The sequence below is a fragment of the Rhinolophus ferrumequinum genome, chromosome 4 (genome assembly GCF_004115265.2).
Source record: "Rhinolophus ferrumequinum isolate MPI-CBG mRhiFer1 chromosome 4, mRhiFer1_v1.p, whole genome shotgun sequence".
Lineage (NCBI taxonomy): Eukaryota > Metazoa > Chordata > Mammalia > Chiroptera > Rhinolophidae > Rhinolophus > Rhinolophus ferrumequinum.
This window is the reverse complement of record NC_046287.1, coordinates 55,687,022-55,703,502: the sequence shown is the minus strand read 5'-3', so window position 1 is coordinate 55,703,502 and position 16,481 is coordinate 55,687,022. Positions and strand designations below refer to the sequence as shown.

Here is a 16,481-nt window from a genome sequence, read left to right as displayed (position 1 = left end):
TTAGGTTGGTGCAAAAGTCATTGCGGTTTTTGCAATTATTTTTAACCTTTTAAACCGCAATGACTTTTGCACCAACCTAATATTCTTCATCATGATAATAGATAATCACTGTGGTTCAGTACTGTTCTAGCTTTTAACTCAGCCCAGTGTGGTAGATGTCATTATTACACCATTTAGAGCCCTGGGATGTGGCACAACGGTGTTAAATAACAGAACCAGCGATCTGGTTCTTGGTGCTGGCTGTGATCCAGCAGCTCCCTGGAACCTGCCCGGGAGTTTTCCCTCCATGGGAAGTGCCTCTCCAAGCACACAGCCCTGTTTTAAGGCCCTGCATTTTCTGTCTTCTTTCAACCTCTTGTGCTTCCTGATTCTTTCTCTAAAACTGTCTCCGTGTAATATTCCTCTCAGTATTATTTTTTTCTCCCGTGCTACCTCTTCTAGTTTCTTCTAACACCAAGTAACCCTTTCATGCACACTGGCAATCAGCGAAGCTGGCACAACTGTGAGGTCGCTCTTTGTCTATAACTAGCAATTCTTAGCTGCTTCCATCCCAAAGACACACACTTATTGTATGTTTGTTGTTAGACTAAAGCTACGTTCATTGACTTGATAGCATCAGAAAGCATTAGACTTGGAAAAGTAGAGCATTTTTAAGAAACTGGGTTGTTCTGATCAACAAATACATTTTTATTATTTAATGTATCTCGGATTCTCTTAAGGTCTCTGTTTAGATAAAAAAAAGTCCCAAGGAAAGAACTGTCACAGCACTCTGATCTCGTAAGCGATAACTGATGATTTGTAGACTGGGTGGGTTGTTCAGAAACTGTCACAACTGTTCTGCTGTGAAATTTCAATTTAACTCCATGCTCGCAGTTAAAATTTGGAATCCCACTGCATATTTTATTCTTTCTGGTTAGCTGGGTTTAGTCAGTTCATGATTTGTCTAAACCAGAGTGAGTATCTTGAAACCTTGGTGAAAAGAAACACACTTCTGTACTCTTCTGTGGGTGTTGAGCACAGAATCCCTGTCAGGAACCAGGTCCCTTTGTGTTTTCTGGCGACTGCACTGCCCTCTACCCATTGCACCCCTGTGGCCGCTGCTCCACTCTCACAGTACGTCCTCGTCGTGACTGTCACATTAAGGGCTCTGCCACACTCCTCGCTGTCCATGGGCATAACTGGCATCTGTGTCAGCGTGTTGCCCAGCTCAGAGCCATTCAGTGTCCAGCCAGTGAGGAGGCCCCCTGTCTCCGGGATGAGGATATGCTCTGCAAAGTCCCCCTCGGGCTTACAGATGGGGAGCCCCACGTCCGGGCACTGGATGGGCAGCTCCAGCTCCAATAGCGAGATGTCATTGTCCCCTGTCTCTTCGTCGTACCTCATGTGCACGTGGATGCTCTTCACCTCAATCATCAGGGGTCCTTGTTTGTTCTGGGAAAAGCTGAAATAACGGACAACAGCTGTTTTCTAAGCCTGATTTTCAAGCTTACAAAAATAATAAGAAATTCCTCAGTGAACCATGTCAGGCTGGACATAGTAAAACATGCTACGGCTAACTGCACTGACCTCCTTTCTTCATCTGTGGACTGAAAGGGAAATCACAGAATGAAGCATGTCAACTAATTCCCATGGCCTTGCCTCACCTCTTCTTTAAAGAAAAAACATCAAAATGAGTTTTTTTGGGTGGTTTGGTGAAACAGTCAAAAAAGCAGGAAGAAGTTATGAGCTAATCAAAACTTGGCTGTTCAGAAGTAATTTTTCAGGCTAACATTTTGTTGACTGAAAAATATTCAAGGATGAGGTGTAAAATGTACTTAAGTTTCTTCAGAATCATTGTAGGGCACTTGCATAGATTATCACTGAACCTTGGCGACCTCCCTACAGGATAGAAATCACTGCCCAGTTTTCACTGATGAGGAACTCGGCACGGACAAGTTGAGTGGTGAGCCCCCCGTCACAGCCATGGTCTCAGGTGGCGGGGGGGATCTGAACCCAGGTCTTCCTATTTTCCGCCAGTTATCTGTCTCCTATACCACTGCCGTTCCATGTTAGTGTCAAATGAAGTTACATTGTTATTGGCTATGCCCCCTACTAGCATTCACCTGCTTGCTATGCCCAGACATTCTGCTAGGTAGTTTACATGTGCTTTTCTGATTTTATAAGTATCTCAGTAATATGGATGCTAAATTCAGTTCTGTACTGCATTAGAAACAAAATTCTAGTTTTTAAATTTTCATTTCATTTCCACGTAGGATAGTTTTTATTTCCAATGTGATCTTATAAAAATGAATGCTAAAATACTTACTTGTTTTCACACTAATATTTCTGTGTAACAGTGAACATTTTGCTGTTGTCAGTACAAAATTTTCCTGTATTATAACACCACCACAGAAGTCTTTTCCTTTGGAATTTGTTAGTTTTACCTTAAAAAACCAAAACACAATAAGTAGCTAGTGACAATTTGCAGGATTGGGGTATGAGTAGTATATAAGAATATGGGCTCCAAAGATGGACAGCCAATGAGGGAGTGTGATATAAGCTCAAGGTACAATAGCCTATGATAAACCAAAGATGGACACTGTACCCTAAAGCAGCCACTAAAAACAATTATGCCTAATAATCCGACAAAGAAGATAAAGTGGAATCATAAGAAATACATAAGTAATCCAATGGAAGGCAGAAAAGGAAGGAAAAAGAACAGATGGAAAAAATAGCAAGCCAATAGCAAATCTATGGATTTAAACCTAACTAAATACAAAATGGTCTCAATACCCCAATTAAAAGGAAGGGATTTTTCAGATTGGATAAAATGGAAAGCCAACTATATAGTGCCTATAAAACACACTTTAAATATAAAAATACAGTTTAAAAGTAGAATATTGGCAAAAACATTACATGCTAACACTTATCAATAGCTGAAGTGTCATACCAGATAAGGAAGATTTCAGAAGAGAATATTACCAGGGATATAAAACATAAGATGTGAGGTTATTGCGAATATTAAATGAAATAAAGCATGAACCCACATAGCACAGGTGCTGGCTCAAGACATGTTACTTATTGCAGTTTTCAGTAGCTTAATGGAAAATGCTGAGCAAAGTTTAAAGTTTCAAATTGAATGTATCCTCATTTCTGGAAATCTTAAATGCTTATTAATAATAGTTGCCCTATATTGACTACCTACATAAGTCAGGTACATTATCTTCAGTCCTCACTAAAACTTACATAATTATCTTTATTTTACAGGTAGATAAAAAACCAAGTGTGAGGGAAGATGGCATTTTCAGCATTAGTCAGCTGGACTTGTAAAATGCAGTGGAATGCAGTGTCAATTTCTTATCTAGAACGTAAGAAATAAGTTTTAAACTCTATCCTAGGCCAGTTAATTAATTCTGTTAAATAACTTCAGCATTGTTTATTGTACCAGAGTAAAAATCTAATAGTACTTGATTTGCTGTAATGTGTCTCCAAACATGTTTAGTTTGTATGTAGAAAATGTTCACCTAACAGGTCATAGCTCCTAGCCTCATTGGCACTCATGCTACTTCTGTACATGAAAATGGTAACTAAGATGCCTTTACGTGGATAGGAGTCAGAAGACGGTGTGCTTGACAGAGCTAGACCACCACCATCATTCGTGAAGACTGCACACAGTCATTGCGCATCAGCCCCCCTCCAACCCTCCCGTATTCTGAGGCTTGCCTCAGTGCATTGATGGGCAGACAACAATAAGAACGTGAGTATGAATATTAGGCCTTAGAAAGCGTAAGGAGGAAAGACAACAGAAGATAACGACCAAGTTCACCAGCTGATAACTAGACCATTCTGGTTTTGCCCCTTCCTGTCCATTACTATCTCTCTTCTCTCAGTTTCCTTTCAAATCTGGATCATTACAGTAGTCACTGAGCTCTATTCAATCATCTGTCCAGGCCTCCACACAGCAGCCAAGTGATTCTGCTTGGCTAAACTGGCTTGTGAGCATTAGGGCAAAATAAAAGTCACACACACACACACACACACACACACACACACACACACACACACGGCTTATTATAGACCCTCACTAAAGAAACTTCTAAAGCTCTGCTGCCCAAGAGGGTAGTCACTTGTGGTTACTGAGCATTTGAGATGTGACTAGTCCAAATTTGGATGTGCTCCGAATATAAAATATACCTGTCATGCAGGGTGTCATGAGGGGTCTCTGGTCCCGCTCCCCACAAAAGAACGCAGGATATGGTGAGGCCAAAAAGGAACACAACGGAGCCATGGATAGGGGAGTCATACCTCTATAGTCTCGCTGGTGGCTGGGTTGGAGACACAGGAAACAGGAGCCACACGATCTGTAACCTGCTGTCCGCATCTCTGCCAACCAACCAACCCCACTTGCTAGCTGCAATCCGCGCTTGCTAGCTCAGCCACCATCTTTCTAGCCTCCATTTGCTGCTAGCATAGCCACGGCAGTTATATTAGTAGCCAATGGCTCACTGGTTACAGCTGACAGCCAACTAGCCACAGCTGATAGCCACAGAATCACAGTTGATGGCCATTTACTACCTAAACTAGCACCTTTCTATGTGAGGCCGAGAGCCTGGAAACTGCACTCCTGGCTTTGTCCCCATAGTACCCTAGACGTTAAAGATTTAGTAATGAAAAAACAAAGTAAATATCTCAATAAGTTTTTATATTTGTTACATGTCAAAATAATAGTATTTAAACACATAAATAAAATACATTATCGAAATTCATTTCATCTGTTTCACTAGTGTGACTACTAGGAAATTTCAGTTACGTATGAGGCTTACATTCTATTTCTATTGACAGGGCTGTTGCAAAGGGTGTATGTACATCAGGCAGAAGATGATCTGCATTAGAGGCCTGAGATGCAAGGAAAATGGAAACCATAGGTAAATTAAAGCCCACATTGGCGGTAGAAACCATATTAATAAAACTAATAATATCTATTTTGTGGAGTTACTAAAAAAGCAAGAAGAGAATAAAATACAAGTCAAAATAGCAGATGAGCCTAGCATGGTCAAAATAATCTAGGAGGGAGGTAAAAGTACTAGCTTTATGTATTGGGGAGTTCAACATGAATGTTTAAATGTCAAGAGTAACCATTAAATAGAAATAGAATGTTTAACTTCCAAAGCAGCCAGGGGAGGAAACCAGAAAACAACAAAAGTGGATGCCAAAGAAGAGAAATGTCCTGCACACAATAGTGGAGCTGGAGTTCCAGCCCAGTGGCCTTCCTGTGTCTTTAGCTCGCCTTCTGTCTTCGCTGGAGCCGCTTGTTGGACTCCATGTTAAATCATCCACCCGAGTGCACCTTCAGGATGCTTATGTTCTGAGAGAAATGACATTAGGGACAGTTTTTGAACTCCATAAGAAAGGCCCTAGGTAGCTGTAAATAAAACTATGTTCTTATTTGGTGTGAAGAATGGAGACAGCTGAAGTTGTGAATTCAGGCTTAGAAAGCGCTTTCACGTGTGATGTCGAAATTAGTAAATACAGTTCACCTAAATCGTGATGCCTCTTTCACTTAGTCATGACGTTTCTATTTGGTTTGCAAAGAAGGTGGACATAACGAAGAGGGTGAGATTTGTAACAAAAAAAATTAACACATGTTTATAAAATATTTCTGTTACCTGCCATGGGAAAATTTGAAGATTCTGTGTGCTGTTCTGTGCTTCTGTGACAGAATTCAGGATTCCACACGCACACTTCTCTTCATTTGTGGGGACAACATGAGAAGAAAAATCAGTGCCTTCCAAGTCAAACATCGGGTTTTATCCATAGTGCTAACTACTCGAACCTGATTCCTTAATGCCCATTACTTTGAGATAACTCATGTAGACATAGAGCAGAGTGAAATTAAATCACCTGCTCTCGGTGCTTGTGGGTTAGCCAAGATACTGCTATGACCCAGGCAGGCTCCAGCGTGGAGGTAAGAACCGCAACTCCTCATCTTAAATAGAAGAGGTGACCTTCCAAATGTTATTGTAGGAGAAGGAGGGGGGATGTGGATGGGAGCAGACAGGGTAGGAAGAGAGACCACCTTTTCTCATTTCTCATTTGAGAACTCACCATGTGGGATGCACGATTTGTGGTCCTGGCCCAGTTTATACCCTTTTGCACAGCTGCACATGTAGGACGCCTGTCCCGGGTGGCAAAAGTGTTGACACCCATCAGTCCTCAACTGATGACATTCATTTTTAGCTGAAAAGGAAAACCAGAAATGCTTATATGAAAACAGTCATTTTTGAATCTCCTTGCACTTTGGGTTCTGGTTTTTCAGTCCAAATGTTCTCATACTTTTCAGATTTTGGGCTCCTCATATAAGCATCGTGTATTCAGGAATGTGCATGGAGAGGTCAAAGGCTCAGTGAGTGACAGCCCTTGTATTTGTCTTCAGGAAATATAATTTGGTCCTGGAAGTATCTGCATTCATATTGCAAAGATATCTGTCGGTTTTTCCTAGCTGTGTGTGCTCATCACGGTCATCTTTCACTTCCTGGTACAATAACTACGCTATTTAAATGGCTCTTTGAGGTGTGGATGTGGAGTGGACGGGGTCTAGTGTGACCTATGCTGCTGGTTGAGCATCTGGGATGAGGGGAAGGGACACGGGTGGGGTAAAGAGGAAATCCTTGCTTTGGGCCGTGTTAAGTTTGAGATGTCTGCAGAACATTGTGTGGGGCTCTGGAGGAGGCAGGTGGAGTAGAAAGCTGGACTTCAGAGGAAAGATGTGAGCTGGGAATAATCTTTTCCCCCAGAAAATTTACTCTGCACTGACCAGAGGTATTAGAAGATTAAGCGAATTTATTTCCATATCTGATCATTATTGATAGGGAATTGCTTTCTCCCCATCCCCACAAATAAATTTTACATTTAATTTATTTGTATTTAAGGAGTATTAGTTCGTGCAGCTGTACGTCTCAGCTGCAGGGAGTGTCTTGAAGCCATGCCTACCTCTGAGCCATCCTGTGTGTGATGCTTCTTACAGACTGACCCTCCAGGTTCCATCACCCCGCTTGGGATCTGTCAGGTTCCAGGTATTCCCAAGAGTAGATTGTAAATGGTTTAGGTGGTGGTGGGGTGGGGGTGGGGATGGATTTGGGAGGAAGCGGAGGGGACTCTAATCTATGGAAACTGTAGGGAGGCACATTTGGGAGGCAAGGGGTCTGTTTACAGAATGTGATTTCCAGTGGAGAATTCGGTTGGAACTGGGTTCTCGCAGGTACCCTTTTGCTCACCCCAGGAGCCCATCTCTGTGCAGTTGGGGTGGGTCGCGGCAGGTGAGGGCAGTTGGGAGCTCACCGAAGGCGCAGTCCCTGCCCTCATAGCCCGAGGAGCAGGTGCATTTGTAGCTGTGGATGTTGTCCTGGCACGACCCATTGTTGAGGCAGGGCTGAGAGATACACGGGGAGCCACCTGCCGAGAGGGATATGAAACCCTTGTGTAGGTGCCACCACCTGGGCTCTCCCAGTCTCCTGGTCCCACTGCCCAGCACACCGGAAGGCTGGAGTGGGCTGCCAGGCATCCCGCATATGTCCCCCAGGGTGATACCAGCCTTTATATTCCTCCTCCTTCTTTCCCTGCTGAGTGACCACTGTGACTGTCACTGGCTGATGGGGGCTCCTCCTGCAGGGATGTCCAGCATCCCCGCAAGCCTAGGAGGGGTATTGCCTTCCACAATTTAACTGGGTTCTGACCCTTCAGCATGAGGCCCTAGGGAGACCCCAGGGCCACTTAGATAAGAAGTGCCACTCAGGTTGGGGGACCCTCCACCCTCTGCCATTTAAGTCCCACAGGAGCTTCATCCTGAGCCCAGTGGGACCTCGGGGACTTTCCCACCCTGGTCCTCATCCTCAGGGAGTGCCAGGCCCTGCCGTTGGGTCAAGGGTCCAGGAGTCAAAGGTTTGAAAGCTGGCATCCACTGGCCATCTTGAGCCAAATGCCTCACCTCATCTCAGGGAAAAAGAAGAGGAAATAATCCTGGAGAGAGATGAGGAAAACCACTTACCCATATAGATTTTCCAAAATTCATCCTGTAAAATTAAAACATAACAGTATTGTAAACAGATTATTTGTCTTTCTATATTTTCTCCTGTAGTTTGACTTAAAGGTAAGAAAATGTTACTTTTATCCATTTAATAGGAAAATACTAGTGGAAACAAAAAGATGCAAAATTTTTTACTTAATATCCTATTTAAAATATATGGAACATATTCTATTCAATATGTATTTACTGTAACCTATTTAAGGAAGAGAAAATAATAGCCTACAACATGGTACAAACTCCATGACCATGGCCTCCCAAGGCTGCCTTTCCCTCCCCCAGGGGCACCGTCTTCAAATCCTTACTCTACAAAGTGCGTAATGTAAACAATGATTAAGAAATTAAACGTGTGTATATGTGAGGGGGAGGTTAGTTTGGGTGGAAGTATCTAAAATTAGGAGAATCATTCAGAATTAAAGTCTAGAAAGTAAACATGTAAGTAATTGTAGCTCCCCAATCATACTTGGACTTGTAACAACCTGAATGATGTCACAAATACAAATTAAGAACACAATTTTTCTTTTACCAGGAAGTTTGAATTTCTCCTAGTTTTATTAAAGATGGTCTATTTCAGAGGCATTCTCATATCTGAGCATTTAAGAAATGATTTAAAAAAATTTTTTAAATGTATTAGAGAAACAGATCAATATTTTATTAAGAATCAACCTTAAATATTGCTACTTTTATATGTAAAACTAGGAAATCTTTCTTAAATATTTTACTATTCTAAAATATTTACACAGAAATATTCAGCCTCTCAGGTTTGACTTGCTTCTCTATCCTCTGATAAGCTTATGAGTAAGTGATGGTTTGCCTATACGTATAGTCACCTTTAATCCAAATTATAGATTATGAGGGCCTTTCTTACTATGTAGGCACCCTAGAGAGGATTTTTGTTTCTTAAAAATTTGTTGATATATTGAAAACCTTAGACCTCTTTTGAAATGTCAAATTCTGTCAGAGTCATGACAAACTGAGTGCTGTTTGTGATAAGGAAATCTAATCAATGTGGAAAGTGGATGTGGAAAGTTACTTACTTCTCTGTCTATGTTTCCTTGTCTGTAAAATTAGGATTAAGTCAACCGCACAAGGAAGTAAACAGGTTATTAATTTAGCTTCGTCTCTGAGAAATTATGCTCTCTATGGCAGCAGAAATGTGAATCAGAAAGTGCGTGAGTTCACATTGGGGGTACATACAGTGATCATGTCATTTTCAAATACTTCTCTTGCTTCTTCATGGTTACAAATTTCTTCATAACATTCTTTTTCCAAATTTCCCTCAAAGAGCTCTTCAAAAAGATAGGAGCCAGCACGCTTCCATCTTACCAGAACTTCATTTGCTTTTGAGGCAGAAAGAAATACTACAGAGGAAGATAAGAATGTAGATATCGTCAACATGGGTGGACTGACTTACCCAAGAATTTCGGTATCAGCTTCCTGGGGGTCAGGGTACACGGTGCTGTGGTACCTGACATCTGCCTGTGGCCTGGCCACCACTTTTTCTGTCCTCACCAGACCCAGCCCTCCAGGGTCTGCTCACGATGGTGTCTGCAGGGCCCACCCTTGTCCACACACATGGTGAGAGTGCCCTTCATCTTTGTCCAGTGAATGGACACCCTGATGAATTAGGGGCAGACGCTAACATTTTATGGCGAAACGACCCAGGGCTCAGAGATCGGACCTCCTCAAGTCCCCAAGGTTGGTTTGGTGTCAGTATTAACTTGAAACAGGCCATTTGTTTCTTTTTTCACTTAGACTGTATTTGGCAGCTGGTGTGCACAAAAATGCAAGTCTCAGACTCCACCCGCACATGTTTCATGATTTTGTCCTAGACAGACACATCGACAACTATCACAGTATCACGTATTACAAGCTTTAATAGAATTAAAGTAAAGGGATAAATTCTGCCCAGAGCAAGAAGGAGGGTTGACAAGGCCTCACAGAACCACTGTCTTTTGACATGGGCATTGAAAAGCAAGTCGACTTTTGACAGAAAGAACTGGAGAGGAAGGAACATTATGCCAAAGGCAGGGAGTGTAAAGTTAGAGCGGGCTAATGCGTAGTAACCAGTAGACACAATGCGTAACCACTCAGACACAGAATTTTACTTCCTGCTGGGTAACTGTCACATGACGACATTCGTTCGTCCCAGGCTTCTTCCCTATGGTCGTTCACCCCCACACAGCCTGCAGATGGGGAACGTCTGGGGGACGTGTCTGAAAGTGGCGTGCAGGGCCCCCATTCACATTCCGTGGGTGATGGAGACATGGCTGTGGAGCGCTTGGGGATGCAGCTTCCCAACTGTCTGCACCATGGGGGTTGAGGATGGATGTACAAGCTCAGCCTTGGTCTCTGCCACAAAGCGACAAGGGAGAGTGGCAAGTAGCCAGTTTGGCTGTAATCTTGGGGAGGGAGCGGGAAAGCATGGTGGGATGTGAAGCTACAAAGGTAAGCTCAGCTGACCCAGCAAGTATCTGCTCAACACCTTCTGCAGGCCAGCGTGGGCCAGGGCTTGGAATTCTGCGGAAAACCAGACAGACCAGTCCTGGCCTGTAAAGGGCTAGGACCTCACTGGGGGCAGGCATTCGACAAATTATCATACACATAATGAAATGAGAGTAGGAGCAGTGCAGCGTGGACCTGTGAAAAGTCAGAGAGCTGCAAAGACAACATAGGTCACCAGGAGAGCCACTGCCAGAACGCCACAGGCTGCAGGGTCAGGAAGGGCATCCCTGAGGAAGGGACTTTTCTACTGAGATTCGAAGGGTGAGTAAGAATTAGCTTAAGAATGGGGAAAGGTGGGAAGTGGAGCACATTTTAGACCAAGGCAGAGGCCTGTTCTGCAAGAGGAAGGCAGGGAACAGCATCATAGCTCTGGACCATAGAGATGAAAGGGGGTGGAAGGAGGGCTTGAGAGGGGCTGTCCTCAGTCATCATCCTCTGGCATAGAACAAGAGGCTCCAATTTCCAGCTGCCTGGAAACCTTCTTGAAAGACAACTGGTGTGGCCATTTCTTTGTCGCTCCCTCCATCCTGCTGCCTGAGACATAGGTGGGGTTGGAGCTCTGAGCGTCATTCTGCATATGAAGGAGGACTGAATGGTGAGCCTCCTTATAAGGACACCAGTCATTGGATTTAGGGCCCATCCTAATTGAGGATGGTTTCTTCTTAACTGATTACATCTGCAATGACCCTATTTCCAAATAAGGCCATATTCTGAGATTCTGGGTGAACATGAAGTTTGGAGGACACTGTACAGATTGTACCCACAGATTTCTCCACTGCAAGAGAGATACTTTGAGACTGAGTGTCCTGTTACCCAATAGTTTTTAACGGAATGGTTTCAGCATCCTTGGTTGTTTTTCCTGAATCAGTTATTACCATTATAATTGCAAAATACTGATTTTATAACTCTCATTTCTTCCACATTACTAATTGGCATTCTGTTGTAAAGAGAACTTTCTCTTCTCCCACTTTTTATGAATTTAACTGATTCAAAAATTTGAGTTAATATATTTTCCATTTCAGAAGTTCTAAAAATTTGGTTCTTTTTCACATGTGTTTGAGCATTTTAATGCCTCTCATTTCCTTCTCATATTTTTATCACATGTTTCTTAAGACGGGTTGAACTTTTATTTTGTGTTCTGTGTCTGAACATTAAGGTCTGATTCTATTCTTTTCCCTTCGGTTCACGGTTGTCTTGTTTCTTTGTGTGTTTGGGGTTGTTTTTCTTTTACCATGAATGGCCCGTTTTCTTCAGAACGTTAGGGGTTGGAATTATCTGGGGCCCAGAATGAAAGTGGATTTCTCCAGAGAGGATCTGCACCTCCCTTTCTTAAGGTGGGTACTTCCCATACAGGCGGATGTGACACCAGATTACTGGGGTTTCCAGACCACTGGGCCAAACTGTAGCGACTGATTCTTGAGAGATGTTTTTCTTTCTGTACCCAGTGCCAATATCCAGTTGGTGAATTTGTTTCTTGTTCCTCTGTGTGGAGGGCTGAGCCCTGTCTGCTGGGATGATGTGGAGTCTCCTGGGACTGTGAGATTCCAGGGTCCAGCAGAAACCTGAGGGTGACCGTTTAGTTCATGCTCACCTTTCTTTTATTTTATTCTTTGGCTTCCGTTGATTTCTTCCCTTTGTGCCAGCCCAGTGATGCATATATTTAAAACGATATAAAACATTTAGTCTACTTTCAGTTTTTATCAGGAGCGTTTTTCTTCTGGGTATCTGATCCACAGCTCTTCTAGAACCGAAATTTCACAAATCCTCATGTTTCAGCTACTGTGATTGTTTCATGTTGTATAAGGCCATATACAGTATTGGAAACTGTATAATGTTACTTGTGGGTCTCTCCTACTCACAGACAAACTGAACTGTAATGAGCACAACACGTGAAGAGTTTTGGATTTTATTCTAAGTGTTTTAACTGGCGGAGGAATATGACCGGCTTAGTGTTTCCCAGTCACGCTATTTGCTGTGTAGACTGTGCAGTTGGTAAGGGTGGGCAAGCTGCTGTGGGCCCGTTGGAGACCTGGCTGCCCTGGGCTGTGTTGCCCAAGGGGAATGGATGAAAGCCCCGGGTGTCAGCGAAGTGTCTCAGCACCATATTTAAAAAGCAAAACCAGGAGGTGAAAATAATTTTAATAATATACTTATTTAACCCAATAGATCCAAAATATTATTTCACCATATAATGGTGAATACAACTGTTAAAAACTATGAATTCAAGTTTACATTCTTATTTTGTGCTAAATCTTCGCAATCCAGTGTGTTTGGAGCTCACAGCAGTCTCACCTCGGACCCACCCTGTTTCCAGGGCTCTGAGAGAGGTTGACAGTGGCCAATGCATTTGGCAGAAGGGGCCGGGAGGCTGCTGAAGGGTGAGGGTGCTGACTGACTCCTTACCTGGCTGAGGCTGCTGGGGAAATGAAGCTGCATTTACAAGGCTGGGAGAGCAGAGCAGGGGAGGACATGACAGAATGGGAAGGAATGTTAAGGGCGACAGTGACAGATGGACCCACAATGAGGCTTCCGAGGTCTAGAGACCAAGTGCCTCCACGTATAATATTTAATGTCTTGATAATATGAAATGAAGACATTTTAAAATGGTGGCAGGGCTCATAATTCCCTCAAAAGGAGAAAGTCAAACGAGTTGACTTGCGGAAATGGCTGTTGGAGCCTTTTCTCCCATAGAGTAATGGGTGGGCTCTTACTTCCTGAGCTGACTGTCACAGGGACACAAAGGCACAGATTCTCCCCAGTCTTCCAGCTGCCATGCGTTGGAGCAGAGTCAAGGAGCCTCCTTGCCAGGTCCGTCTTAGGGAAAAGTGCAGTCGCCATGGGGTCTGGGGACCCCTGGGCCACAGGGCACCAGGCCGTTTGATTCTCAGCTTTATAGTTGGTGGTGCAGGGTTGCGGAGGTGATGCGGTGCAGCTTCTGTCTCCCCTAGAGAAGCAGCTGCGGGATGTGGCCCCCCGCCCCCACCCTCACCACCAAGGTCAGTCTGTCCGCCTGCCCAGTCCTGGGCCCCTCAGCCTGAGCCACTTACTCAACTTCTCACACATCTAATTTTTCCTGCTTTTGGGAGACCCCACCATCATTGCCAACATATTCGTCACGAATGATAAAGAGACCAGGAGGGACTCTTTAGGGGGCTGAGTTAAGTCCATGCTGGTCCCTCAGGGCCTCGCCTGCCCTAGGAAACACCCACTCGGCCCAACCCACACTGTGAAAAGGGACGTGGTCCGGAAGCAGATGCCTACCTGAGGGCTCGGCGCTCTGGAAGACCAGGAGGATCAGGAGCAGCTGGACACAGCCTGCCATTCCCTCCGGGCTGCTGAGGGACAGGTCTGGCAGCACAGAGGCCAAAGTCCGCCCTGGGCCGTGCTCACAACACAGGGGGGGGGCTGCTTCAAATGACCAGCAGCTCTAAAACACGTAGCCACGCCGGAGACAGAAGCCGGAAATGAGAAAAGAAGTGCTCCCTGTTGGGAGTACATTTCGCATGGAGTTTTATTGAACAAATTCAATAAACATACGCTTCGGTTCTGTATTTTTCTGTTTAAAGCAAAGAGGGAAGAAAAGGCAGAGAAATGAAAAGCTAAGGCAAAGAGGGCTTTGGTGAGGTATTTAAGGAGACACAGCTGGGTAGATTTCTGGAGTGAAGTCAAGAGGTCCTGTCCAGGGAAATAAGGTGATGGACTGAGAGATCTAAGAGATGCATGTAGCCCCGAGTAACAAAGCTCAGGTGGGCTTCCCCTGGCCAGGTGTTCTGGGCCTGGGGATACAGCAGTGAGCAAGACAGTGGCCTGGAGCTTACATTCTAGATGGGTGGGAGGCACACAGGAGGGATTGGGATACAGGGAGGCAGGGAGGTAGAGAGAGCCTGGGAGTGGGAGAGGGAGGATTAGGGAGGGAGAAATGTCAAATTTCGATGTCCAGAAAAGGGGAGTGGATAAAGGGGTCCAGGCCAGAGAGCCTCCCTTTGGGAGAGAAACCTGAACACAGTGCGCTAACGGGGAGACCCTCCAAGGCACAGAGAGTGACGGAGCCCTGAGGGAGGGCGCAGCACGGAGGCTGGTGTGGCAGGAGGGCATCCGTAGGAGGGCAGTAGAGGACTCGAGATGGGAGAGTGAACCTGACCTTAGAAGGGGTGGGCCAGGGGTCAGCCAATTTTTCTGTAAAAGGCTAGAAAGCAGACCACAGCACGGGGCCTCACCCACCTCTTGGTGAGACCTGCACAGCCAGGTTTCCTGCGGTGCTAAGTGCCACCTGGAGGAGTGGACCTAGGGGACATTTTGTCAGAACCAAGGGTGTCTTTAAACTGAGAATTACGAGATGATAAATACTCTGAGCGTTGTGTGACAGGACAGCAAACTCACACCCCATACTCGACTCTAATACTAATTCTCGGTTACACACTCACGGGGTGGATCAGCACAGCGCATTGCCCCCCACCCCCGGGAATGCTCTCTTTGCATCTGCCTCTCTGCCTCTGTCTTTCTCTGTCTCTCTGTGTGTCTCTGCTGTCTCTCTCTGTCCCTCTGTTCTTTCCTTCTCTCCCTTACACCTCCATAGATGAGGGGATTCCCTTCTGTTAAGGAACATCTGGTGGAAACCCCCTGCCTCCGTCCTTCTCTCGCACTGCATCCTGTTTGTTTCCTTCAAAGTCTCATTTAATGTAGTTTCCTGGGCGTTTTGGAGTTTTTGACACTGACATTTTTGGAGCGCCCAGGCCTTCCTCAGCTGGATTTGCCCGATTGACCTCTCACGTTAGGCTGCGGGGGAACCCTGCATCGGTGATGCGCGTCCTTCCCAGTGCCCTGTGTCAGGGCACACGTCTGTGGTCTCGTTGTTGGTGAACTCGTACCTGGTCACTTGAATAATGTGACCAGCAGATCTCCCCATTATAAAGCTATCCTGTCCTGTTTGTAACTGAAAAGTCACTTCTGGGGCCATGCCCTGAGACTATGAATAGCTTGTTTCTCAAGGACTTTTCCACCAGGATTTAGGTGTTGGTTGATGGCTTGCCTCAATCAGTGACTCCTGTGGTGGCAGTAGCAGCAGTAGGCGACCTGCTAAAATAGAAATTTAAGCTGTCCCGTTCCAGTTTAGAAAGCAGCCCCCGTGGTCCCATTGCTCATCCTGCTAAAAGGCCTCAGCCCTTGTGCCCCACGCCTGTAAGCAGGACCTCAGGACCACACAGACCCCCCAGTGAGCCAGCACCCCAGAAGCATGTGCAGGGTCACCTGTGTTCTTGCCAACCCACTACCACTGTGGTTTAGAAGCAGCAGTGCTGGGTCGGCCCCCATGTAGCCAGATGGCACTCTCCTTTGCCTCCTATCTCACGCGAGGCGGGACCTCTTTGCCCTTTCAAACCTCATAACACCATCCAGAACCCACTCCATGTTATGGGGTCACTGTGCTCCCAGGCTGTCACCTCATTCTTCTGCCCTCAGGAACTGAGCATGCGTGCGTGCGTGCGTGTAGTGGTGGTGGCAGTGTCTGGGGAGGAGATGGTTTTTATGGTAGTATCGTAGCCTCTCCCTCACGCTCAGGAGAAAAATGTCAAACCCTTCCTTTCTCCCCTTCTTTGATTCCCCACCCTTGGCTTCCTGCTGATCTTTATGCCCTCAAGTCCCCACCTTCCACACCAAGCAGCCCCTGAGGGAAGTTCTCTTGATACCAAATAAGGGAATGTCCCTTCACGCACAAGCCTGGCACCATGTTGAGGGTTGACAGGTAGTTGAGGTGGCTTCATTAGCTCCATTTTGCCATGAAGACAGTGGTACTCCACGAGGGAGGTAAGTTGTTCCCGGGCACACAGGAATGAGCAGACCTGGATTACCTCATCTGTGAGGCCCAGGCCAGGGCCCTCCCTACGGCACCGAACTGCATCTCTTTACCTTATTTCCTCTA

General features: G+C 45.3%; 1 protein-coding gene across 1 annotated transcript; it reads right to left on the bottom strand.

Moving 5' to 3' along the window:
* Window positions 1–642: 642 nt before the first annotated feature.
* On the bottom strand, window positions 643–13,964 carry PROZ (protein Z, vitamin K dependent plasma glycoprotein). Its single transcript, XM_033105149.1, has 8 exons — window positions 13,826–13,964; window positions 9,257–9,420; window positions 8,024–8,048; window positions 7,318–7,431; window positions 6,085–6,216; window positions 5,646–5,725; window positions 2,302–2,423; window positions 643–1,441 (listed from the first exon to the last, which is right to left on the bottom strand). Exons 1-8 carry the CDS (start codon window positions 13,884–13,886, stop codon window positions 928–930), a joined length of 1,212 nt encoding a protein of 403 aa, XP_032961040.1. The 5' UTR covers window positions 13,887–13,964; the 3' UTR covers window positions 643–927.
* Between the last annotated feature and the right edge of the window lie 2,517 nt (window positions 13,965–16,481).

What these genes read in the sequence shown, in the direction of transcription:
- PROZ (XM_033105149.1), bottom strand. Translation starts at nt 13,886, where the DNA reads ATGGCAGGCTGTGTCCAGCTGCTCCTGATCCTCCTGGTCTTCCAGAGC. An exon ending in TTGAAAATGACATGATCACT is followed by an intron (nt 8,049 to 9,256) that starts GTATGTACCCCC and finishes TTAATTTTACAG; the next exon opens with GATGAATTTTGGAAAATCTA. An exon ending in TTCAAATTTTCCCATGGCAG is followed by an intron (nt 2,424 to 5,645) that starts GTAACAGAAATA and finishes TGGTTTTTTAAG; the next exon opens with GTAAAACTAACAAATTCCAA.